General features: G+C 23.6%; 4 protein-coding genes across 7 annotated transcripts; 2 read left to right on the top strand and 2 right to left on the bottom strand.

The window, feature by feature from the left end:
* Positions 1–265: 265 nt before the first annotated feature.
* LOC126897696 (5-aminolevulinate synthase, erythroid-specific, mitochondrial) lies at positions 266–5475 on the bottom strand. 2 transcript variants are annotated; one of them, XM_050671487.1, is made up of 9 exons: positions 5365–5475; positions 3402–3688; positions 2632–2842; positions 2355–2539; positions 2063–2274; positions 1858–1990; positions 1524–1792; positions 1248–1457; positions 266–843 (listed from the first exon to the last, which is right to left on the bottom strand). In XM_050671487.1, the coding sequence occupies exons 2-9, from the start codon at positions 3664–3666 to the stop codon at positions 715–717; spliced, it is 1614 nt and encodes a 537-aa protein (XP_050527444.1). In that variant the 5' UTR covers positions 3667–3688; positions 5365–5475; the 3' UTR covers positions 266–714. The 2 variants fall into 2 exon arrangements, with proteins under 2 accessions (XP_050527444.1, XP_050527443.1); XM_050671486.1 differs by lacking the exon at positions 5365–5475 and adding an exon at positions 3963–4118.
* LOC126897697 (mediator of RNA polymerase II transcription subunit 9) lies at positions 5465–8776 on the top strand. 2 transcript variants are annotated; one of them, XM_050671488.1, is made up of 4 exons: positions 5768–5883; positions 6251–6336; positions 6446–6542; positions 8455–8776. In XM_050671488.1, the coding sequence occupies exons 2-4, from the start codon at positions 6266–6268 to the stop codon at positions 8593–8595; spliced, it is 309 nt and encodes a 102-aa protein (XP_050527445.1). In that variant the 5' UTR covers positions 5768–5883; positions 6251–6265; the 3' UTR covers positions 8596–8776. The 2 variants fall into 2 exon arrangements, with proteins under 2 accessions (XP_050527446.1, XP_050527445.1); XM_050671489.1 differs by lacking the exons at positions 5768–5883; positions 6251–6336 and adding an exon at positions 5465–5583.
* A 3892-nt stretch (positions 8777–12668) lies between these two features.
* On the top strand, positions 12669–17324 carry LOC126897355 (protein O-linked-mannose beta-1,2-N-acetylglucosaminyltransferase 1-like). Of its 2 annotated transcripts, XM_050670884.1 has the most exons (15): positions 12669–12878; positions 12949–13103; positions 13164–13242; positions 13375–13478; positions 13540–13719; positions 13888–14104; positions 14167–14294; positions 14682–14752; positions 14824–15084; positions 15151–15352; positions 15413–15603; positions 15678–15786; positions 16583–16654; positions 16887–16996; positions 17074–17324. In XM_050670884.1, the coding sequence occupies exons 2-15, from the start codon at positions 13011–13013 to the stop codon at positions 17123–17125; spliced, it is 1869 nt and encodes a 622-aa protein (XP_050526841.1). In that variant the 5' UTR covers positions 12669–12878; positions 12949–13010; the 3' UTR covers positions 17126–17324. The 2 variants fall into 2 exon arrangements, with proteins under 2 accessions (XP_050526841.1, XP_050526842.1); XM_050670885.1 differs by lacking the exon at positions 12669–12878 and having other exon boundaries at positions 13079–13103; positions 13147–13242.
* Positions 17325–18593: 1269 nt separating this feature from the next.
* On the bottom strand, positions 18594–23833 carry LOC126897357 (heparin sulfate O-sulfotransferase). The gene is made up of 8 exons (XM_050670888.1): positions 23690–23833; positions 22767–22991; positions 22465–22670; positions 21607–21692; positions 21386–21524; positions 20192–20289; positions 18978–19135; positions 18594–18916 (listed from the first exon to the last, which is right to left on the bottom strand). Exons 2-8 carry the CDS (start codon positions 22885–22887, stop codon positions 18678–18680), a joined length of 1047 nt encoding a protein of 348 aa, XP_050526845.1. The 5' UTR covers positions 22888–22991; positions 23690–23833; the 3' UTR covers positions 18594–18677.
* Positions 23834–24276: the final 443 nt, after the last annotated feature.

Here is a 24276-nt window from a genome sequence, read left to right as displayed (position 1 = left end):
TAATGGAATTAATCATTAGTTGGTCTCTTTTTTCAATTCACTCGTACAATACAGTATAATTTATATTAGACAAATACTAAAATTATTAGGATAAATACAAGAATCTATTGCTTCAAGAAGTATACTTGTTTGGAAAGATGAAACATTATTTCTATAAACCACCAATTTTCAATATTTACGTAATTAAATTACTTTTTGGTCTTAGAAACTTTTGTGATAAGCATTCAGGTTAGATAAAGATTTTATTATAAAAAATTCAGCATAATAAATAACTATTTCAGTTTATTTGGTTATTGTCTTAAAAACGTAATATACATATTTATGTAGGTTTATTAATAGATACATATATTAAAATTACAACATATTTTTATTTAAAAACATTTGATCATTATAAAAAAAAATGGTAAAAAATAAACAAATCAAAAAAGATTTATTCACTAAAAATATTCCTGGTAACATAAGAGACAACAAGACAAATAATATAATTTCTATATTATAATAACAAATTGAAAATAATAAAGAAAAAATAATTATAATAACAATTTATATTCTACTATTTTTAATGAATTATTTAGTAACAAATATATTCCTAAACCAAAATTATTCCCAATAACCTGAATATAGAGAACTACTTTACTTTAAGTTCTTTATTTTATTTTTAAACCTTAAAATTTGTATTATTGTAGTATATATATGCAACTAGAATAAACTATTCTAAACTGTAGCTCTAATTAATTGGTAACAATTAGGAATCAAACATGATTCAATAGTAATACGACAGTTATTCTGAATACTATCTCTGATCTTTCCACACATTGCTTCTTTTTTGCACATATTGCAAGTCTATAGAACACAAATATTACATTAATAGAAAAATCAAAAAAAAAAAAATAGTATGTTTGAAAAAATTTCTAAAATTCTATACACTAGGCTGTCTTTAATTATTTTTTCCATGTGAATGCATATTTTAATTTTTATACATTAATTATTTCATTAAAAAAAAACGAATTTAACATGGTAATTTTTCATAAGATAGTATTTGCTAAACTGATTAAATATTGATATCTATGTTAAGATACCTGCCTATATTAGTTAAATGTTGTGTCATAGATAGCTTAGTATTCTTAAATTAATTAGTTTAGTAAAAAGTTCCCATATCTTTCTTTAACATTAGACAAAGTAACTGCATCAAAGTATAAAAACATGGGAAATTTCTCGTTTTTTTTTTAATAACTAAATATTTTTACTGTTTTAATTGGTATTCCTAATTTCATCCAGATAACAAGCATGTCATCCACTAATTTGTCGATCATTTCAGTTGTGTGATGAGGAGTTGGTGCTAATCTCAGTTTTTCTTGACCAATTGGTACAGTAGGGTAATTAATTGCTTGAACATAATGGCCTTTTTCTTGGAGTAACATATCCGAAATTTTTGAACATAAACTAGCATTTCCAATCTAAAAATAAAATATGACTTTTTCTCTCCAAATAACATAGTTAATTTGTACACATTTTCATCTCACTTTAATTGGAATAATATGTGAAGGAGTAGACTCCACTGGCAAACCAGCAGAACACAACTTTTGTCTAAGATAACGTACATTATCTTGATGTTTTTTTCTAAGTAATCTACCTTCCTCTGAACCTAACACACTAATTGCTGAACGAGCACCAGCTAACACCATCGGAGGTAATGATGTAGTGAATATGAAACCAGCTGCATAGCTACGTATCATGTCTATAAAGTTGCTTGTACTAGCAACATATCCTCCAACATTTCCAAATGCTTTTCCTAAAAAACAATATCTCATTCAACACAATGATAAAGAATCCACTAACAAACTTAGATTTTTTTACCTAAAGTTCCAGAGATAATGTCCATGTTGTGCATTTGATTACGCTGTTCCCCAATGCCTGCTCCATGATCACCATATAAGCCAACAGCATGAACTTCATCCACATAAGTCAATGCACCATATTTATGAGATACCTAAAATATTAATTCAATTATTATAAATCATTTATGATTAATTCTATAGGACTTATTAAAATAAATCTTTACTTCACAAAGTTCTTCAAGGGGGCATATAGCACCTGTCATAGAATGAACAGTTTCAAATGCAACAATTTTTGGAACATTTGGATCAACAGACATTAAAAGTTCTTCTAAATGCTTAGGGTCATTATGACGAAATATGTGTTTTGGAGCACCGCAGTTCCGTATTCCTTGAATCATTGACGCATGATTTCCAGAATCAGAAAATATGTGAACATCTATTTACACATATTTACCATTTTTATGAGTTAATAAAATATATAGAAAAACTTTTATCATAAAAATATACTAAAATAACCTGGTATCATTTTTCCTAATGTATATAATGTAGAATCATTAGCAACAAAACAAGAAGTAAACAATAATGCTGCTTCTTTTTTGTGTAAAGATGCCAAATCCTTTTCTAAATTTTCATGGAACATAGAATTACCAGATATATTACGAGTACCACCAGCACCAGACCCATACTTTTCTAATGTTTCTCTATAAATTATAATAAATATATTTTGCACAAAGTCAATTTTCCAATGATAATAACATTCTGGTATTATGTTTATTAAAATTAAAGTACTTACCTAACTGATTTTTTTACAGTAGGATGGCAGGACATACCCAAATAATCATTTGAACACCAAACTGTCACTGGCTTTTCCTTTCCTGAATACTCAACAGCAAATGGAAAATTTAATGCTAACCTATTAACTTTTTTGAAAATTCTGTATGAATGATCCATTTTTTTGCGCATTATTTGTTCATGAAAAAATTGCTCATAGTTATAAATAGTCCCTAAACATGTACAAAAATTTAAATAAGCTTATGTAATTAATTTTTAATTCATTTAACAACTTATTTAAATTGGTTTATTTAAGTTTATTGAAATAGGTTTATATAGCCAAAAATAAAATAAAATTATTATAAAGTCTCCTGAGAACACAACTAACTTTATATAATAAGAAATTTTAAAATTACAGAAGTTAAGTTTTAGTTTAAGTAGGGAGAGATTTCAATTTACTCACTGACTGTATAAATTATTGTATTTTTCAAATTTAATTATTCTGCTTTAGTTTCAAATTTTAACTTACTTTATTTCCCTAAAAAATCTTCTATTACAAATTTACAAAATTTATGTCATTTTAAGCACTTTTATTAAAGTTAATTTATAATTGACAAATTGTATTAAAATCATTAAAGTCAAGCTAAAACAAATATATACAAAATTATTTACATAAACTGTGATTACTATTAAGTAAAGACATTCTTATTTAAGTAAAATTTTAGATGAACTTTACAACCTGAAACCATAGTTATGTATTATTTAAAGTTAAAATAAATTTTATGTACATACCTGTTTCAGTTTTGGGTTCTATTATATCTTCTTTTATTTCCTTACTAATTTTTTTAACAGCCTTTGAATGAACTTCTTCTAAAAATGGACACTTTTTATTATCCTCTAAAGTTTGATTTTGTTCTTCTATTGCCCCATATGTAGGTGATCCTATATTTAAGAATCTGGATGCTACAGGACAAGATTGGCCATATGTTTTGATTAAACTAGACACATAATTTTTAACATAATTTGAAGGTAGTTTAGACATGAATGGACAAGCCATTGTATATATTTGATTTTTGAATCTGTAAAAATATTTTTGAAAAATTAAACTTTATTCAGTACATTAATCTTATTGTAAACAACTAGTGGAAATTAGTTTATAAATAGGACTCTTGAATATTATTTTAAGTAAAAATATATTAAACATTTAAAACTATAAATAAAATAAATATCCAACAGTCATTAAAACAATTTAAAAATATTAAATAAAACTATATAACAAATACATCATGCATAACCTTGAGATTAACCATAATAGAAATTTAAATGTAAGCTATACAAATTGAGAAAACATACTTGGTTAACATTATATTAATGATAGTTTTATTATACAATAACTATTAGTATGATGCACACAAAAAAACATATGTCAAAGAACAAAACAAAATTATTTTTTGTGCTAGTGGTATACACCATAACAATTTAACTATTAACAATTAACTATACATGTATGTTATACCAATGCTGTAACATGATAAAGAGAGAGTAATAGTTAGTACTAAGAAATAAGAAAAAGTTCCTTTTACTCATTTATATTCAGTCAATAAAATATTATTGCATCATTAAATTATAACAAATTTTATTTTAGAAATAAATTTTTGAAAAGAAAATTTTTTTTTAATAAAATAAAAGTAAATATAAGTTTTTGGTCAAAATTTTTCCCAATATGTAATAATATATTTTGCAATTTAAAAACAGTTGGTTTTTGGATATATTCAGTCACTGAATATATACAGGGTAACTCTTTTATAATTAGCTACTTGATCTCTCTTAAAACAATTTTTGAATTTTTTGATTATCATATTTTTCTATATTTATCAATTATTAAGTATTTTATTTAATCACTTCCTAAACCTTATAAGAGTGTCAATTTAATTTTTTTTAATGACAACAGATTTCGATAATTATCTAATAAAATATAAAATTATCTAATTAAGAAAATGACTGGTTGACAACATATTTTAAACCATTATTTTGGAAGTTATAACTATTTTAAAATATATAATAGTGGAGATGTGGGTTATGTTATTTTTATCATTACACATTACTTTGCTGTGCTTTTCCTCCACTCTATATTTAAAATTATTAAGTTAAGATTTATAACTTCCAAAATAATGGTTTAAAATATGTTGTTGACCAGTCATTTTCTTGATTAGATCATATTTTACACTATAAGCTACTTAAAAATGTATGTAGCGATTTAAAAAAATACTTAATAATTGACAAATTAAGAGTTATGCAAATTAAAAGAATTTTTTTAATATAATTATTATTTTAAAAGATATCAAGTTGCTAATATTAAAAAAATCATCCTGTATAATTTAATGTATTCAGATAATATATCCTATTCAAATATCTTCAACCAGTGTTATGAAGGCAAGGTTAACTAGGTCACCTTTCACGCAATAATTTTGAATATACAATAGCAAAATATAATTAATGCCAATAAATTAACACAGTATCCTAATATGAAGGAGTGTTTAAAAAACATCAACTATACATTAAAGTTTCACAATACAACAATATAAAATATTATGCACTGATAAAGCTCATAATTAAAATAAATTTTTTTTAATTATTTTAATTAATCATTTTTTAAATAAATTAAAAAGTAATTATTATTAGTTAATTTTTAAAATTTAAAGCACTTAACAAAATAAAAAGTATTGAAATAAAAAGTATAAATTTGTACACTCACCAATTTATTTAAAACAGCCAATTAAAAATTTATGGATTATTTGAAAATTAAATCCCTCGAGATAATAATATGTACCGCACAAATCAGACAAGCAAGTCAAAATTAACGTTACTGCAATTTTAAAAAAGAAATATTTCACTAATAATTATTTACTATTAACAATTGACAATGAAAGGCCATAATGAGACTATACCTTGATGACTGCACTATTCGATACCCGTGAGCAAAAATTAGTTACTTAGTATCTGTCACTATTAAGAGGGTGGCGGTAATGAAGCGGTAATGTTGTATAATCACTATTTATGAATAGTAGGTCGAACGAAAGGCAGGGGCCAGATAGATCCCCATCAATGTTGTCTATGATAACACTTATTTTTTTTATCATCAAATCATATCGTTGAAATATTTATATAAATATATATATAAAACGGTTTAAATGAAGGCTTGTTACCTCAATTGCTAGACTAATAGGCACCACAGTTTTGTTATATTTTTGGAATTCTATTATACCGTCAAAAGGTATATTAACACTACTTAAATAAAATAAAACCGAAAATTTATTTTTATATTTTATTTCAAGTTCCAATTTTATCAGGTTCTTATGTAGACTACCATGTTTTTCTATCAACTTTTATCACTATTTGAATTTTTTTTAACACCAGTACTATAAATTAATTGAAGTTAATTGAATAATTTTTAAATCATAAGGCTCAGACTTGCATCTTAATTTCAGACTACTTTAGAAAATAATTGTGACGCTTTCATTCGTAAAATGTTTTCGAGTTTAAACACCTTAGTTTAACAGTCAGTGACAGACACTAAAACATTTAGTTTTTTATTATTAATATTTGTCTTCGCTATCTATCAAATTATAATAAACTTTTAGTTTAGTGTTAGAAATATGGAAAATTCGGTAACAGCTAGTGATATTGATACAGATTTTTTACCTTTAATTCATGATATTATTAAGAGGTATTAACACAACTATTTACGTTTTTTATCTTGCCTTATTATTTTTATTTTTATCTAATTAAATATATTAACAAAAAAGAAAGTCCTGAAGCTAATTATTTTTTTACAGTGGTGAACGAGAAAACCATGAGCCACAAAAATCGGCTCAAGAAATTGCTGTTAAAATACAGGATTTACAAAAAAAAATTGATTTAGCTCGAGAACAAGTAAGTACTAATACTTATGGGTTTTTTTTTTAATTTGCAGCCTAATGTAGTTGTACACCTTTTGTGTATGCTCTGTTCATGTTATTAAAAAAAAAATTTAACATACAAAAATATTTAATTACATGTTTCATAATAATTATATTATTTTAAATAAATTTACCACTCCTACTATTTACACATACTTTTTAAATAATTAAAAATATCCTTTCACACTTTTGATCTCTAATCAAAATTGTAATAATTAGCATATTGAAGGTTATTAAGCTTATTATGCTTTACAATAATAAAATATTTTAAAACCCATGTTATAATAACGAAAATAATATCATAATTTTTTAGGCCTTATAAAATAACAATTAATCAACTAATTAATTTTATTAACTAGTCGTATTTGTTTAAGTATATTCCTCATATTATTGAATTAAAATAATTATAAATTTCTATTTAATTTTAAAATTATCCCACAAAACTTGTTTAAGAAATATACTTTTTTACTATTATATTATCTAAGTATTTATCATAAATGATAAAAACAAATGAAATTTTAATCAGTAGATTATTGTGAAAAAAAAAATATAAATTAGTAATATAAGTTGTAATATACAGAGTGGCCCACCACTCACTGACAACTTAAATAACTTTTGATCCAGTTAATATTTTTAGCTGATTTTTTTTTTAAATAATAGTTATACGTTAGGTCCATAGCTATATCTTAATAATTAATTTTTTTACATTTTATTAAAAATATTAATTATTTTTAAATTTTAAATAAAATGTANACGTTAGGTCTATAGCTATATCTCAATAATTAATTTTTTTACATTTTATTAAAAATATTAATTATTTTTAAATTTTAAATAAAATGTAAAAAAAAAATCTAAGATAGCTATTTTGTAGAGTAGAATTTAAGAAAAATTTTAGTAAAAAAATATCTTATTAATATTGAGTAGTAAATATTCTGTAGCGTTTTGAAGTTTGTGAAAATTTGAATTTTCATGTATTATTTTACGGTATTAAACAATAAATACGTATTGAGAAAAGGATAGAAGAAAACGTTATCTTTTCAATATACTTTTGAATGAGAGTGATAAGTAATAATAAATTAATTTAATAAATTACACTATATATTAAAAACTCTCATAGGAATAATATTATATATTTCATTGATTTTTGGCCTCATAATCTGTTAAAAGTTTTCCAATTTATAATATATTTTTTCCAAAATTAATAAGAAACCTTATTATTTATTTTATATTTTAGTTGGTGTTTTTATAATTTTACTATTTAAAAATATTTTTACTTAACATTTTTTATTTTGTTTGTATTAATTTGATATTGATAAAGAGTACTAAAATAAAATATTACAGAGTGATTCTTTTATCATAAACCACTTAATTAATTAAAAAATAAAAATAATAAATTTTTTAGTTTCTTTTAATCTTTTTGAATTTCTTTTATTAACCATAAAGTATTTTTTTTTGTGCATCCCTTATACCTTACAAAAGAACCAACATTTTTCAAATGGCAACATGAATAATTAACTAGTTTATTTATTAAATAATCATCTAATTAAGAAAATGACCGGTGAATAAAAATTTTTGAACTAGTATTTCAGAAGTTAGTTAAATAAGGATTAATTCAACGCAATGACTGTAAGTGATGCACTTATGGTACTATTTTAATCACTAAAATTTCTTGGCCTCACTTCTCAAACCTAGATATAAAAATTTTATGAAAATACTTCATGATAAATGAATTAAAAAAACATGGAACAAAAAGGAATCAAAAAAATATTATCAATATTATTTTTATTTTTCGGTCAATTATGTAATTCATGTAAAAGAATCATTATATATATATTTGAAATTTGTGCTTTCATTTTTATATATAAATAAATATTCTTTTTTTCAAGATTCGAAAGCTTCCTGGAATTCAATACAACAGTGAACAGCAATTAAAAGCAATGGATCATCTTAGATTATCTCTACAGATGAAAAGACAGCTTTTATTAAAATATAGACATATGTATTCATTTGATGTTCCTAAATATTAATAACTGATCTAATTAACTGTAATAAAATTATATTTAGAATTATTATTACTATTTTTGTATACATAGTAAACTTAGTTTAAAAAATATTATTTTTCTTGTTTAAATACATTTTTCATAAATTATTTTATTTTATTGAATTAAAAAAATTAGTTAATAAATACTATATATTAGAATGTTTTAACTCTTATAATTATTATTCAGTGGTTAATTATTGAAAGTGCTTTAACTCAACTATGTAAGGGTAATGATCTGATAAAAGCATTGATAATAAATTGGCGACATTCCTTGCTCAGGTGGTAGTGCGTTATGCCAAAAAAATAATATATATAATTAATTATGAAATACAATGTTAAAACACCTTATTATATGTAAATATATAATTTCATTTATGGGGTGTGTTAGTATAATGATATATCTAATATACAGTATAATTTGGTAGATGTACTATCCTCAATATTACGTTAAACAATCATTTTTTTATAAAAATGTATAGATAAAAGTTTATTTTATTATTATAAACCATTATAAATATCAAGTTTATTTTAAGAAAAAATTATTCCTAAAGATAGATTTTTGGAGTAATTTTCAAAAATTAAATGTTTAACATGATGTACAAATAAGAATTCTACATTGAGCTCTCCGCACAATTGAAAGCGAATTTTAGGCGCTCATAAGTCCCATTTCAAAATGTTCTCAAAATATTAAAATAATTATAAAAACTCAATTGTAATTGTTTTGACAAAATACAAAATTTAAAGGTGACATGTTAAGCCAGTCACTAAAGTTGTTTGAAGTTTAGATATTGTCTTATTATGGTTATTTTAATTTAAAAATTTATTAATATATATTAATTTATCGAAACATGAATATTGTAGAGTATGTATTTTAAATTTAAAAATAAATGTTTTTTTGACGTACAAAAGTAACTGTGCATAAGATATTTAGCTATACATTTTAATGGAAAAATCATTTCTTAACGAATAAAATGGGAGGTAGTATACTTAATATGTCACATTTTATATAAATATAATCAATGGTGGACATTAACTAGTTAAAAAGTTAAAGTTAAGTTAAATAGTTTATTTTTTTTAACTTTTCAACTTAACTAATTTAATTTTTCGTTGAAATAACTTAGCTTTTTTCAGTTAATTAGTTAAAATAACAGTTAAGCTAAATTCAATATTTCATTAAAAAATGTATGTCTATACGCTTTATAAATGGTTTAATTAAAAAAAAAATGGGAATTTCTCCCTAAATGTTATATTTATATAACAATACTTATAATTTTATGGATTTTTTCAAAAATATATATGATTTTTTTAATAACTATTTTAAAGATAATACAGTGTAACAAACATAAAAATGTACAAAACGAATAAAAAGTTTTTTTGTTATTAATATTTTTTCCTAAGCTTAAAAGATATGATGAGTTGTATGATAGGCTATGATAAGGAACAAACATATAAGAGGGAGTATAGGTGTAGCGTCAATCGTGGATAAGATGAGAGAAAATACTTAGATGATTTGGTCATGTTATGAGGAGAGAAGCATCGGAAGCCGTAATAACAGTTGTATAAATGAATGATGAAGGAAGAAGAGGTAGAGGAAGACCAAAAAAGAGATAAAGGCATGTAATTGAATGCGATTTGAGGACAGCTGATGTGAGCGTAGAAGATCGTGTCAGAAGAAAATTTAGGATAAGGATGGCCGACCCCAAATAGTTAGGATAAAGACGAGGTAAAATAAGAAAAAGATTAAACATAGACGAATGTCATTAAAATTGATTTGTTATAAAATGATAACATCAAGTTTTATTATTTGTGCATTACTAGTAATAAATTAAACTTTATTTATGCTTTAATTAACTATTGTTCTAACCAACAATGAACAATTCAAAGATGAAAAGGTAGAGGAAGACCAAAAATGAGATGGAAGGATGTTATTGAATGTGATATGAGGACGGCTGATGTAAACGTAGATGATGTGGGAGATCGTGTCAAGTAGAAGTTAAGGATAAGGATAAGGGTGGGTTGGCCACAAGTAGTTTGGTTTAAGGAGAGGAAAAAGAATATTAAGATTCAACTTTAAAAATTGAAAATCGATTCTTAACTTTCCCATACATCACCGACCAATAAAAAATTATCTTAAGATATTTTAGCAAAAAAATTAATTTTAAATGAAATAAACTTTTTTTAAACTAGTTAAGTTAAAAAAAATGTTATCTTAGCTAGTTAAATTTATAATTTATTAACTTTTAATTGTTAATTTATCGACATTGATCATACTTAACTTAACTTAATTATTTCCATTACTTGTCCATCTTTGAATTTGAATATAATTAATACATTGTAATATAATCTCAAAACAACAATATTAAAAAATGACACATGCCCCACAAATTATTGTAATAGGCGCGTTTCTAGCGGCGGATTTTTAATATTTTCTGGGTGACCATAAAAATCTTTAATTTATACCGCCCAATTTTAATAAACTTTGAATACTTTGTCTCTACAAGTATTATATGTTGTTCGAAAAACCGATTAACAATTTCTCGTTTGGAAAAGTTGCTCTTCATAAGGAAAATTGGAAATATATATGGTTTTCTTACAAAATATTAAGTATAAATGATAAATTATATACAATGAAAATCAATATTACAATTTCTTTGTTTTAATATGTTTGTTCATACCTTATTCAATTAAATATACTACTATCAATTTTAACTCGTATACCTAGGAGAATAATAAAAAAAACTTTCTCGTCCTCTTTAAAACATAAAATTGTATCTTCCTTTTATCAGTATTTCCAGTATTCGTAACGTTCATTAGAAAAATTTTCTTATTCACTTTCAAATTCAATATGTAAAAAAAAACTCATTCATACTCAAATTCATTTTTTTGTCAAATAAACAAGTTTACGTTCATTAAAAAAATAGACGTGTTAATTCGTCATTTATTGAATATATATTTATTTATGAATAGTTCACCTGCAGTCTACATAATTATCCATTAACATAAACAATTCAATCAGACACATTTATATCTATAAAAAATATATAAAAATCATACTTTCAGTATCTCAATCGGGGTATATTACAAAAGGGAATAAAAATTAAAAATTTTGGCTACCATTTAGCAAAAAAAAAATTATGCTTTCATCATATAAACATTTTTGTTCTTAGGTGTTCTATACGCCCAACAACTAGATACATAAATATTGACTCTATATATACATTTCATATTTCCCAAATTATTGTAATATTCATTTTTTTCGTCAAAATCAATAATAGATTTTGCTCGTTTTTTATTTAAATCCATTATAAATTAAAGATAATAGTTATAAATATATAAAGAGATTGTTCTAAATTTACAATAACTCATCATGTAACGAGTAATTTTAAACAAATTGTAATAGATAAACAATGCAATAATGCTGCTTCGAGTGTTGTTGTACCCGTTTCAATTATTTTTGTAATCCCAGTAATTAAATCAACATTCAACTATGCAAAATAAAAGATCATTAGCTCATACAGTATCTTATATTTAAACGGATATATTTAATTAATTGTTTCTTTTTTTCAATTTTGTTATGCCAATGCGTCATGAGTTCGTAGAAACATTTGTATAATTAATTATGTAAACGACCCTAAAATCATTAAAATTCATTAAAAATGGGAATATATTACACATTTTTGAATTATAAAATATATTTCAAGTTCACGTTCTATTTGAAAAAAACCAATGACGTTCGTGTGACGTTCACCAAATATGAATATGTGCCAATGAACAACATTCTTTTCCAAATACTATTAAAAAATTTTCACCTTGGAGAGATAAATCATAGAATAATGTAGAGAGGTCGTTTGATTCATTGAGCATTATTTGATGAAGTTTACGCCTCATCTTCCAAGACCATGGTAATATTTATACTACAAATAGATAAGGTCTTATCTGTTCAGTAGTTATACCATGGTATAGTTTTACAGTGAAACCTTATCTATTCTGTGGTTCAACTCTATAAAAAAGGTTCATAATATTGGATATCTTATCATAAGCAAAAAAACTTGATATCACATTTTTAATCTTTCAATATATTGAACTATTTGTTACTAATTTTTAAATCTGGCGGCGGCGGGATGTCAGTTAGATGCAGATGGTTACGAAAATTACCTTATTTTTATTAATAGTATCATAATTTTGTTCTTACTATTAATTTCAGTTTCTTTTAGCATTAAATTTTCAAGTATTATATATTCTGCCTTCAAATTGACTTCTTTATTACTTGTAACATTCAATATATGATGGTAGCTTAATTTTGGTTTATGTTATTGATCTATTGTTTATTTTATTTTAGCTGAAAGATAACGTTTATTTGCGGATTTTTTTGCTTAATGAAAATGATTAAAAAAATAAAAGATGATTGATACAAATCGACTAAAAGCCAGTTTATTAAATATTGGTTTTGCTAGACCAATTGGTCGTTGGAAATCAATTTTAAAATGTATCAAAGTAAGTCACTATAAAAAAATTGCGAAATATTTTTTTAAGATAGATAACTTCATTTTTCAGATAATTTTTGTAGTTATTTTATTTGTAATAGTATTCAATATTATTCTGGTAAATCGAAAAAACCTTTCAAAATCTAATGGTAAGTAAGTTTTATTAAAGTTTTTATTAGCAGACATTAATGATATAGATAATATTTTCATAATATATTACATAATTAGAGAATATTTATTTAATAAATGAATTGTCTACTAATAATAAACATATTTTATAGATAATAGACACTCACCATATTTTTCAACAGAAAATATAAAATATATATCTATTGAAGTAATATCAAGTCATCAGCAAGTTTCTATTTCTGTTGATGAAGCTACTGTAATATTTTTAATTTAAAATTTTCTGATTATTACTAATACTAGTATATTTAATTTCAAAGGTTATAGAAAACAATGATAAATTTCAAGGTAGAGGTATTCATATTGTTGTATTAAACCAACAAACTGGTATGGTCATGGCTCAACGAATTTTTGATACATATATGACTCATGAAGATGAAGCTATGGTTTCATTTTTAGACATGGTATCCGAAGGAAGAATCATTATTTTTTCAATTAAGGTAATTTTTCAATTGAGATAAAACCATTATTGAAGAACTATTTAATGAATTTTCAAAAATAGTCTTTCTTTTTTTTTTAAGTTGTGATAGCTTATTATGAGATATAAAAATATAATTAAACTTAAAATACAATAATATATATATATATATATATGTAATTATAAACAGGATGAAGGTTCTTTTCATTTAAAAGACACCGCTAGAAAAGTATTAAAAGAATTAGGATCTAACAAATTTCAAACTCTTGGATGGAGAGACATGTGGGCAATAGTTTTACAAAAAGGTGTACGTATTTATGGGGAAGGTTACAGTAAAAACCCATCACATAGTTCATGGGGTGCTGATGTTCAATTAAGAGTTGATGTGCCTTTAACTTCATATAAGAGTAAAAAATTGTTTTCAGGATTGATTGAGTAATAATTTAAATAAGAAATGTATTATTCCTAGTTCATCAATGTAAATGGCCTAATAGTGAAGAAAATATTCGTAGAAAACATTTTTGTAATAATATTGAAGGATATGGTAATATTTGTGTCTGCAATAATCCTGATCCGCTTACTTTTTTTCCTCCTGCGGTAAGTATATTCAATAATTGTTTTAAAAAAAAAACTTTGTAACGGACCTTTGTATGGGTAGTAAATGAAAAAAATATGCTTGTGTTTTGTGCTTAATTTTTTATGTCAGATGAAATTACCGGTTAAATTTTATTTTATTAAGTTAAATCTTAATAAAAAAAAATCAACTTAAAAAGAGAACTCGTTCATAAATATAAAGAACATAATAATTAATAATCAAAAACCATATAATAGCTATTTAATTATAATTAGCTTTCCATTTTGTTTCTTTAGAAGCATATTATGGTTACTATTAATAATTATAAATATATTTTTATGTGTATATTTTTTTCGGACGTCAAAAAACAGACTCATTTTATTTAATTTATTAATAATTACATTTTTTAGCTAGAAGACTCTAACTTACAAAATGTTCCTGTATCAATTATAGCTAGTAACAGACCACATTACTTATTCAAGTAATTTTTTATAGTATTTTTTTAAATATTCAACCTGAAAATTTTTTTTTATTTGTATTTAATTTGAATAGAATGTTAAAAGGATTACTTCAAATCAAAGGAGTACAAACTGACATGATCACTGTTTTTATTGATGGTTACTATGATGAACCTATGGAAGTAACCAAATTATTTGGCTTACGAGGAGTACAGCATATGCCAGTGGGAGCAAAAAATGCCAGAATAACGCAACATTATAAGTCTTCATTAACAGCTACATTTAATCTGTTCCCTGACTCTGAAGTTGCTATTATTATTGAAGAAGATTTAGATGTATCTAAGGACTTTTTCGGGTATTTATTAATTGGCATAAATGTCTTTAAAGATTTATTTGAAAAATATATATATTTTTTTTAAAGATTTTTTAGTCAAACTGTGAATCTCTTAAAGCGTGATAATAGTTTATACTGTATATCTGCTTGGAATGATCAAGGTTATCAACATACTAGCTTTCAATCAGATGTTTTATACAGAGTCGATTCAATGCCAGGATTAGGATGGATGTTAAAGAAATCTTTGTTCAAAGATGAACTTGAATCTGAATGGCCAACTGTAGAAAAGGCAAGTAATAATTCATATATTTTCTTTTCTATTTTTATGTTATAATATGTAAACACTTAGATGTGGGACTGGGATATGTGGATGAGATTACCACAAGTTCAAAAAGGTAGAGAATGTATTGTTCCAGAAGTATCAAGAACATACCATTTTGGTTCTTCGGGTATTAATATGAATTCATTTTTCCAAGAAGTTTATTTTAGGAATCATGCATTTAATACCATTGAAGATGTTAAATTTAAAGATTTAAATAAGTGAGTTGTTTTCTTATAACTAAAAGTAATTTTTTCAAGTTCATTAACATAACTAAAAGAATTTTTTTTTTTAGATTAACTAAAAATGAATATAAAATAATGCTTGAGGAAAAAATTTCAGTAGGTTATATTCTTGATCACCAGAAATCACCTTGTGATAACGACTTTTTACCTTATATAAAGGTTGTACAATAGTAATTAATATGTTGATTGTTAAAAAGCTTTTATGAGTAAACAATACGTTAACTGCTGTAAAATAAATATCTTAACAGTTTACATTTCAAAAGTCTATTAAAGAAGTGTTAACCAATTCCTTACTCTTTATGAAAGCAAAATTAAATTTTCATTTTCCATTTAAGCAAATCAAAAACTGATATTTCTTCTAGAAAAACTATGTCTTCTAATTAATGGTAACCCATTTTCACATTAAAAAATATTTTAAATTTCATGTTAAAGTAGATTAATAATTGAAAGGTTCCTATTTCAGTTATTTAATTATAGAATCTTGATTTAGTGTCGCTTAATGATATTTTTTAATCTATATTGAAGTGATTACAATCACTTTTTAGTTTTTTGTTCAGTAAAGTTATTAATAGTATTGTCATAACTGATATTTGCTATAATATTATATTTATTTTTATTATAATTTTTACTTTATTTTTGTTAATCAGCCAAATTTTATTTCTCACAAATTATATTTTATAATACTTATATTTTTCAAGAAGCCTCTCTTTTGGCTGAACACTTTAAATGTCTTTCCATAAATGTGACCCTGATAATTTATAGTGTTTTTTAAGAAAATGAAAAAAAAATCTTAACTGCATTTAACCTAATGTAGTTCAATAAACTAGTGAAAATAGTGAATGGAAAATTATACTGTTTAAAATGTTATACAACTTGTATTGTTTACTGCATTAGCTTTTTAACTTGCAATACATAATATCAAAAAAATACTTATATTGTAACTTTATCATTTTAGAATAAAACATTGATTCTTTACATTTCACTGATGAATTTAAAAGATACCTCTACATGGAGTTCTGTTGCAAAGGTAACTGTTACACATTATTAATAAATTAATACTTCCTGTTTTGCAAGTTTAAGAATGACCTATATCTTAAAGTTCATACATTAAAATTTTATTGTACTACATGAGGCTATGTTTTAATTTCCCACTTTTATACATGAATTAAGTTTCTTATTTTGAGAATGTTTAATATTATTTGAAATTAACCAAAATATATACATTAAAAATAATTTTATTAATTATTCATTTTGTTAAGTGTTTAAAAATTTGGGATTTGGACACAAGAGGACACCATAAAGGAATGTGGAGATTAAATTTAAAAGGCCGTGAATTATTTGTAATTGGATGTCCATATTCTTATTTTTGGTAATACATAAAATAAAATTTTCTTAATACTTTTTTAGTTAATACTCATGCTTAATTGTAATAAATTATGGTTTTAGTAAATTCAAGCCCTCCAACATAACTATTATCAGTTATAGTATTCAAAATTAACTTTAAATTATGTACACAATTTAAAGGAATCAACTAACTTGAACTTCAAAATTATGCAAAATTTTATTTTATATAGGAAAATAGCATTTTTTAATGGTCAATTTTTTAAATGTCATAATATTACTCCTTAAATAAAAGTACCTAATTAAACTACTTTATTTATTATATAATAAACTAATTATTTATATAATAATATTTTTATGCATGGCTGTGATATTTATATGTATGAATATTTTATAATTATAAAATAAATTATATTAATATTATTTATTAATTAGAATGTAAATTATTTTTGAATAAATTATTGAGACTGTATTTAAATTGAAATATTTGTTATAATCTTATTAACACACAATTCTGAAATAAAATAAGCATCTTATTAAGTATATTTCAATAAAATATAATCATTAGCCTTAATTGACATAAGATGAGAACAAAATACTTATTACTGACTAATATAGGGAAAAACTGCCGTATTAGACAAAATAACATAATGGTTTAAATAATAAGTCAGTTCACAAAACATTGTAACATTATATCTGTTAGTCAATAAATAAATTAATGTGGTTTAATCATTTTATTGAAGATGCAAAGCTAGGTTTATATTTTACTTTTTTGACATTCATACTTATATGATCTTCTTCTTCTTCGCCTTAATCCCAACTACTTGGGGTTAAGTCACTCTTATCCTAAACTTCCACTTGACATGATCTCTTACATCCTCTACTCTGACATCAGCTGTCTTCATATCGCATTCAATAACATCTCTCTATCTCTTTCTTGGTCTTCCTCTACCTCTTCTTCCTTCAAAATTCATTACTACAACTGTTCTTACGGTTTCGGATTTTTCTCTCCTCATAACATGACCAAACCATCTAAGTCTATTTTCTCTCATCTTATCCATAATTGACGCTAATTCGTACTTATATGATAAAAAAATTTTAGTCTTTAAATTTTATCATTAGATTTTGTAAAATATTTGTTACTGAAACATCTACACGGTTATTATTTTTACTAGCACTAAATTAAAATGTTTCCTTTAAATTTGTTATCATTGGTAGATTCCTTTTTATGTATAAATATAATTATATATGAAAATTCATTCATTTAACTTTTTGAAATTAAAAATAATTTTATTATACTTAGCTATTTTATAGTTATTTTATATAATGATGCAATACTCAAACTAGCTATTAAAGTATAGTATTGTATCTATTAAGAGTCATGACCCCTTGGAACCATTAATGTGCATTATATTAAAGTTGATTTACTAGCAATTATCTACTTTAATTTTAGTATTTTCTGGAAAATCTGATTAGCATTTTTGGCTAGTGATACAAATGATACATTGTAGGTTTCTAATCTTTTAAAGTAACAATATACAAAAATGTTAATACATTTATTTAATAATTTATAGTTAGAAGTTATCTTAATGAAACATAACTTAAAATAAACAATAAACAGTTATTTAAATATTTACAATATAATATAAAATTTAATGACTTCTTTTTATAGAAAAATTATATTAATTTAACTAATTCATAATTACGAATTAGTCTAAATTTTTAAATAACAGCCAGTTTGATTTAGGATAAATTTTTTCATACCGAAATTTGGATGAACCTTTTAATGTATTTGGTAAAGTATGCTGTTTGATGAACTGAAAATGTTCATATACAAAATTGTATAAATCATTTTCCATTTGCCAAATTGTTGAATTTTTAAAAATGTTGATAGTGTGAGCTGAAGGTTTAAATTTTTTCACAGTTTTTCTTAAATGTGATTTAGAACCTATTAAAGTTGACTCATCAATAATTAAATTAATTTATAATTAAATAAACTAATAATTTACTGTGTTTAAAATGCATGGAGGCATTTTGAAACATATTAGGTAAAGCAGCTTCTAAAACCTCAATAAAATCTAATAAATGTTCAGTAACACCTACAATCATATACTTTGATACAACATTTCGTTTAGCTTCTTCCAAGGCCCAAGTATTCCCAGGAATCCTTATTAAAAACAAACATTATTTTATTAAATAGTTTTATAAGTAAAACATAAGTATTGAATTCAGTATAAATCAATTAAATATATATAATATCAGGTTATCTATATATACTAATTGATATTGATATACATTATATAGCACATGTTAAATTAAACATAAATTTTAAATATTTTTATCATTAAAATTTAATAACACTTCAAATAATTAATGGACTTATCAATTTAAATTACATTTTCATTCAAAATTTATATCAATAAATTTATTTACATCCAAACAATAAAAATATTCTATTTCTTTCAATCAGAGAATAATTATATTATTATATACATGTACTAATCCATATTTTTATGGGGAATATATGGCTTACATAAACTATAGGTATGTCGAAGCCAGGGCCCGAGCTACACTAACGGAAAGTCTCAGGCAGAAGATTCCAGTGATCCAACCAACTCCCGGAATAAGGAGCAAACTCTGAAAAACAAAGGCCGAAAGGGTGGATGAGTAGTAAGAGAAGGACAATCACTTGTCCTATAGGTGAGAGATCACTTTCAAAGATTGACCATGAGGATGCAGAAGGAAATAGGGGAACCACTGCATTAAAAGTCTTTATGATATTCCTAACTAAGAAGCTGTTATTAACTAAATGATGTAGGCTTCGACGACAAGGCATTGCCTTTAATAGATGATGATGATGGTTTAAAAATATTATTATTATGACTAAAAATTATTTGTATTTATAAATTTAGTTTAAGTAACTTTAGAGTCCCAAATTTATACAACTTTGTCATAGAATTATATAATAGCGTAGAAATATTTATAGTTTTAGGGTGGTGTTATCCCTTCTTTTTAAATAACTGCCGAAAACTATAATCTATTAACAACACATTACTAAGTTTATATGTCAATCAATAAAAATGTATGCTATCTGATGGTATGTTTAAAACTACTTAACAAAATTCATAAATACATATAATTCCTAGACCTAACTATATTTTTGAAGTAATAAGTATTTTATTACATATTTCTTATTAATTTAACTCTTTTTAAGTATCCTTACCAACATCTAGCTGATTGTCCACATAGAAACGGTATTTGTAACCATAAAAGGTTTGGATGGCAGTCAGTTCCTCTTTGATTTACACATTCATCAAAAGTCTATAATCAAAAAATACATAAATATGATGAGTAATTTTATAATATCTGTGTAATACATAGATTGGATCTGTAATATTTATTTATATTAATTATAATATTGAAACAAAATGTATGCCAATTAATAAAGTAAGATCTTACAAAGACTTGAGTGTTAGTTATAAACCTATAATAAAATTTATGCCTATATTTGGATGCTTTTTTCAAAACATTGGGTGGCCAATTTTTTAAATAATGTGTGATAGATTTTGTTTTAAAATAAAAAAATATTTCTTTGGCCTATAAAACAAATCAAATTGTGTCATGTATTTTGAAATCATTTAAAATAATCGACGATTATTTGTTAAAAATATAAAAATATGTGGTAATATCTTATGATTTTTATCAATAATAAACCAAAATTTTGCCATAAAGAAAATTGCATAAAAAGTTCCCGTCAAATGGGCCAACGATTAAACTTGGAACAGTTTAATACTTTACAGACTCCTTCAATTAATTTTTGTCAACAAATATTTTGTTTCTTAACAATATTAGTAAACATTATGCTAGTACTGTAGATTGATATGGCTTAAATGGTAATAGATATTTAACTGCCCCAAATTTAACCACCACCTCAAAATGGCCAATTTAATGGTATTCCTCAATTTTTAACAGAAAATGTAAAATTAAATATACGCTTAAAAATGTTTCAATATCGTTACATCACAAATTAGAAGGTAAATCGTTTTTAATTTTTGTTATATCTATTTATCTGTTTTTTCTTTTTATTGCGCAAGAGAATGTGTGAATAAAGCTATTTCTGATACAGTGGTGTCAACAACTCATTATTTTTGCTCCTGACCGCTAGATAAGGCTTCAAAATTAAATTCAACCTATTGTCCGGCAATCATATCTGATAAGTATGACACCTCGCCTAGGTGATGGCAACCTTTGCTACCAAAGCTAGTCGTTATGCAAGTGGCAAATCAGATTGATGTTGCAGGGCAATAAAAGCCCCCTTGCAATATGTTTCATAAATATTACTAAAATTTGAATATAATTTAATAACTTATTTTATAAATAGATATCATTTCATAAATTTTATTTAATGTTATATTACTATTTTATCTCCATGTTTTTTTCTTATTAAATGTGGTCTGTAATTATCACCATAACGTAGAAAGTAATAGTATGAAATTAAACGGTCCATGGGTTTACGGATTATATTAATATAAAAAGGTGGCTGTGATGTACCATACCTAAAAATAATAAGCAGATTATTAAATTTAGTAAATTACTTCTACATATTTCTTGACAAAATAACTTTCATTAAAAAATTACTTATGAAAATCTATAAAACCAAAATGACCATGGTATAATGCAGGTTTTCTTTCATTCCACATAGTTGTATTTCTTATGAATCGTATCTTTTAAAAATAAAAAATTTAAATTAAATAAGATTTCATAAAATAAATTTTGAAATTCCTATACTCTTTTTAAATAATCTTTACATTCAACATTTTAATAAACAAAATTACATGAGTTATTATGAAGTATTGTAAAAATTATAAGAAAACATATGAGAACCTATTATTGTAATGAAAATAAAAAATTAAAATGAATATCCTTTTTTCTTAAATTAAATACTAATTGTTGATCACAAAATTATATTTAAATTAATGGATATTTTTAAGGATTATAAAATTATAGTTTTATGACTTCAAATATCATCAAAGATTACAAGCACAACTTTTTGCAACCCTATAATTGAGATAGGCTAAGTGAAGCCATCAGGCAAGTTCAATTTTTTAGAAATTCACTTTTTAATAATTTTAAAGAAGTATTATAGTGTAAAAATGAATATTTGTACTTAGATTATTAGATTAAATTTTATAAATTAGATTATTATTAAGATTATAAATTTTACATTTAAAAATAGCCATTAATGAAAAATACTTTAGTAAATTTTTTTTTAATTTGTGTAACGGAACTTATCTATTGAGCTGTTCAAATAGGCCACTAAAATAAGATAAATTTTATAAGGAATAAAAAAGCCTATAATACAAACAATATACACTCTTAAATGATATTCATTATTGAAGAACATCAATTTTAAAGGAGTTTTAATTTACAACAAAATGAAAAATGAAGAACACCTCAAAATTTGAAAGAAAGTAAGATATTTCATTATTTTTATACTTGTTCATCTATGGGTAAAACATGAGCATTCCCAGTTATGTTTACATGAATTACATGGAAAGCATTTTTTTTATACAAATCATATGCTACATTAACAAAACTAGTAGATCCTGTTTTTGGTACCCTATTATATATAACAATAACTTCTTTATCTTGTTGTTTGAAGTATAAGTCTTCTGCTATTTTAATTTTTTCTTTATTATAACCTAAAATATTAAAGGAAAATTACAACATTTTAAATACAAATAAATTTGAATGTATAATACTACATAAAATAAATTTAGGAATACAAAATAACAAACCTGATAAACTTTGTTTAGCTAAAGTATACTGAAGTTTATATTCTAAATGGTAGATATAATATAAACAAATAATGAATCCAATTAAAACTACAATATTGTAATGATGAATTCTAGAAAACATTATTTCATTCTAGTCTTTAACCAAAAGTACATTGAAGTATCTTTTTTATGTAAAGAAAATTACCAACAATATTACATCTTGCCTTAATGTATTAGAATATGTTCCTGAAATAAAATAAAAATGTTAACAATTTATTTTATAGTACTATATATTTGAACCTATGTTAAAAGTCAATTTTTTTTTTTTTAGAAATATTTTGACTTTGCTTTTTTTAAGTGAATAGTATAAATCAGAAGTTTATTTACCTTATAATATGAGGAAGACTTTAAATAGAAAAAAAGTGTGGAGGGAACTATTACCCCCATACTATTAAATGATCCAACAATCCATACAACTAAATATATTTTGAATTTATCTTAAAGGGATTAATTGTTAACTAATGCTTGAGATAGGGGCCAAGTCCCTTTATACCATCATACTTTAAGTCCCAGTATAAAGTAGAAAGAGTATAACTATTTATGGTTTAATAGAGAGGACTAATTGCATCTTTCTTTACTATTTTTATTGAAAAAATAGGAAATTATTAGACTTAAATCTCATTGCTGTATTTTTATTTGAATATTAACCCTATATTATGATTAAAAAAACTAAAGAAAGTCCAATATAAATTATATTATTCTACCTAATCAAATATTTTCAAACACATAATTTTTAAATTAAGCATTTTATTTTATTATATTATTTAAAAAAAAATTATCGATTCTTAGGCATTCATAAAATACTATACAAAGAAAGTTAATACATTTTACATAAGCTACATTCTGCATGAAATTTAAAATATATAATGGTCAAATTTATTTACCTCTATTATATCTTTCAAGTTTCAACAAGATTAAAAGTTTTAATGTTCTATTAAATAAATAAGAGTAAGTATCATTAATTTATAAGAAAAATAAATAAATAAAATTAATTTCTTTATAAATTCTGCTTAAGCTTTAGCTTTTTATAACTAGTATATAATTAATATATTATTTAACTACTATTTGACATTATGTATGTCTTATCAGTTCACTCTATCCTATTATTATTATCAAATGTTTTGATTTTCATATTTTACCATTATTTAATTATTATCATACCAAAACACACGGGTAATAATGTATTTAATGAGTCATATATTCGCTTTGACTGTAAAACATTGCTTTAATGTTTTAAAGAATAAACCCTAAATATTTTATGTTAAATGATGATTTTTTTTTTTAAATATTCTACTGTTGCCTATTTAAATAATATAATTTAATATCATTATGAACAACACTGGATGCAGATATCCTCGAAATATTTAACTAATACTTAATCAAATGTTGTATTTTAATGTTCCGGATTATAATTTAATTTAAAATAATAAAATAAAGTAAAATTCAATTAATATATATGTTATTTAATGCA

Source organism: Daktulosphaira vitifoliae, unplaced genomic scaffold (genome assembly GCF_025091365.1).
Source record: "Daktulosphaira vitifoliae isolate Bord-2020 unplaced genomic scaffold, ASM2509136v1 Scaffold_2, whole genome shotgun sequence".
Lineage (NCBI taxonomy): Eukaryota > Metazoa > Arthropoda > Insecta > Hemiptera > Phylloxeridae > Daktulosphaira > Daktulosphaira vitifoliae.
The sequence above is the reverse complement of the archived record's forward strand: the minus strand, read 5'-3'. Positions and strand labels throughout refer to the sequence as shown.

Coding starts and splice junctions, on each gene's coding strand:
- LOC126897355 (XM_050670884.1), top strand. CDS start 13,011: ATGATTGATACAAATCGACTAAAAGCCAGTTTATTAAATATTGGTTTT. Junction 14,753..14,823: donor AGACCACATTACTTATTCAA/GTAATTTTTTAT, acceptor TAATTTGAATAG/AATGTTAAAAGGATTACTTC. Junction 15,353..15,412: donor AATGGCCAACTGTAGAAAAG/GCAAGTAATAAT, acceptor GTAAACACTTAG/ATGTGGGACTGGGATATGTG.
- LOC126897696 (XM_050671486.1), bottom strand. Junction 2,843..3,401: donor AGAACCCAAAACTGAAACAG/GTATGTACATAA, acceptor GTACATGTTTAG/GGACTATTTATAACTATGAG. Junction 1,793..1,857: donor CATTATCTCTGGAACTTTAG/GTAAAAAAATCT, acceptor ATTGTTTTTTAG/GAAAAGCATTTGGAAATGTT.
- LOC126897357 (XM_050670888.1), bottom strand. CDS start 22,887: ATGTTTTCTAGAATTCATCATTACAATATTGTAGTTTTAATTGGATTC. Junction 21,693..22,464: donor TTTTACCCATAGATGAACAA/GTATAAAAATAA, acceptor TATTTTTAAAAG/ATACGATTCATAAGAAATAC. Junction 21,525..21,606: donor GGTTTTATAGATTTTCATAA/GTAATTTTTTAA, acceptor TATTATTTTTAG/GTATGGTACATCACAGCCAC.
- LOC126897697 (XM_050671488.1), top strand. CDS start 6,266: ATGGAAAATTCGGTAACAGCTAGTGATATTGATACAGATTTTTTACCT. Junction 6,337..6,445: donor ATTCATGATATTATTAAGAG/GTATTAACACAA, acceptor ATTTTTTTACAG/TGGTGAACGAGAAAACCATG. Junction 6,543..8,454: donor TTGATTTAGCTCGAGAACAA/GTAAGTACTAAT, acceptor CTTTTTTTCAAG/ATTCGAAAGCTTCCTGGAAT.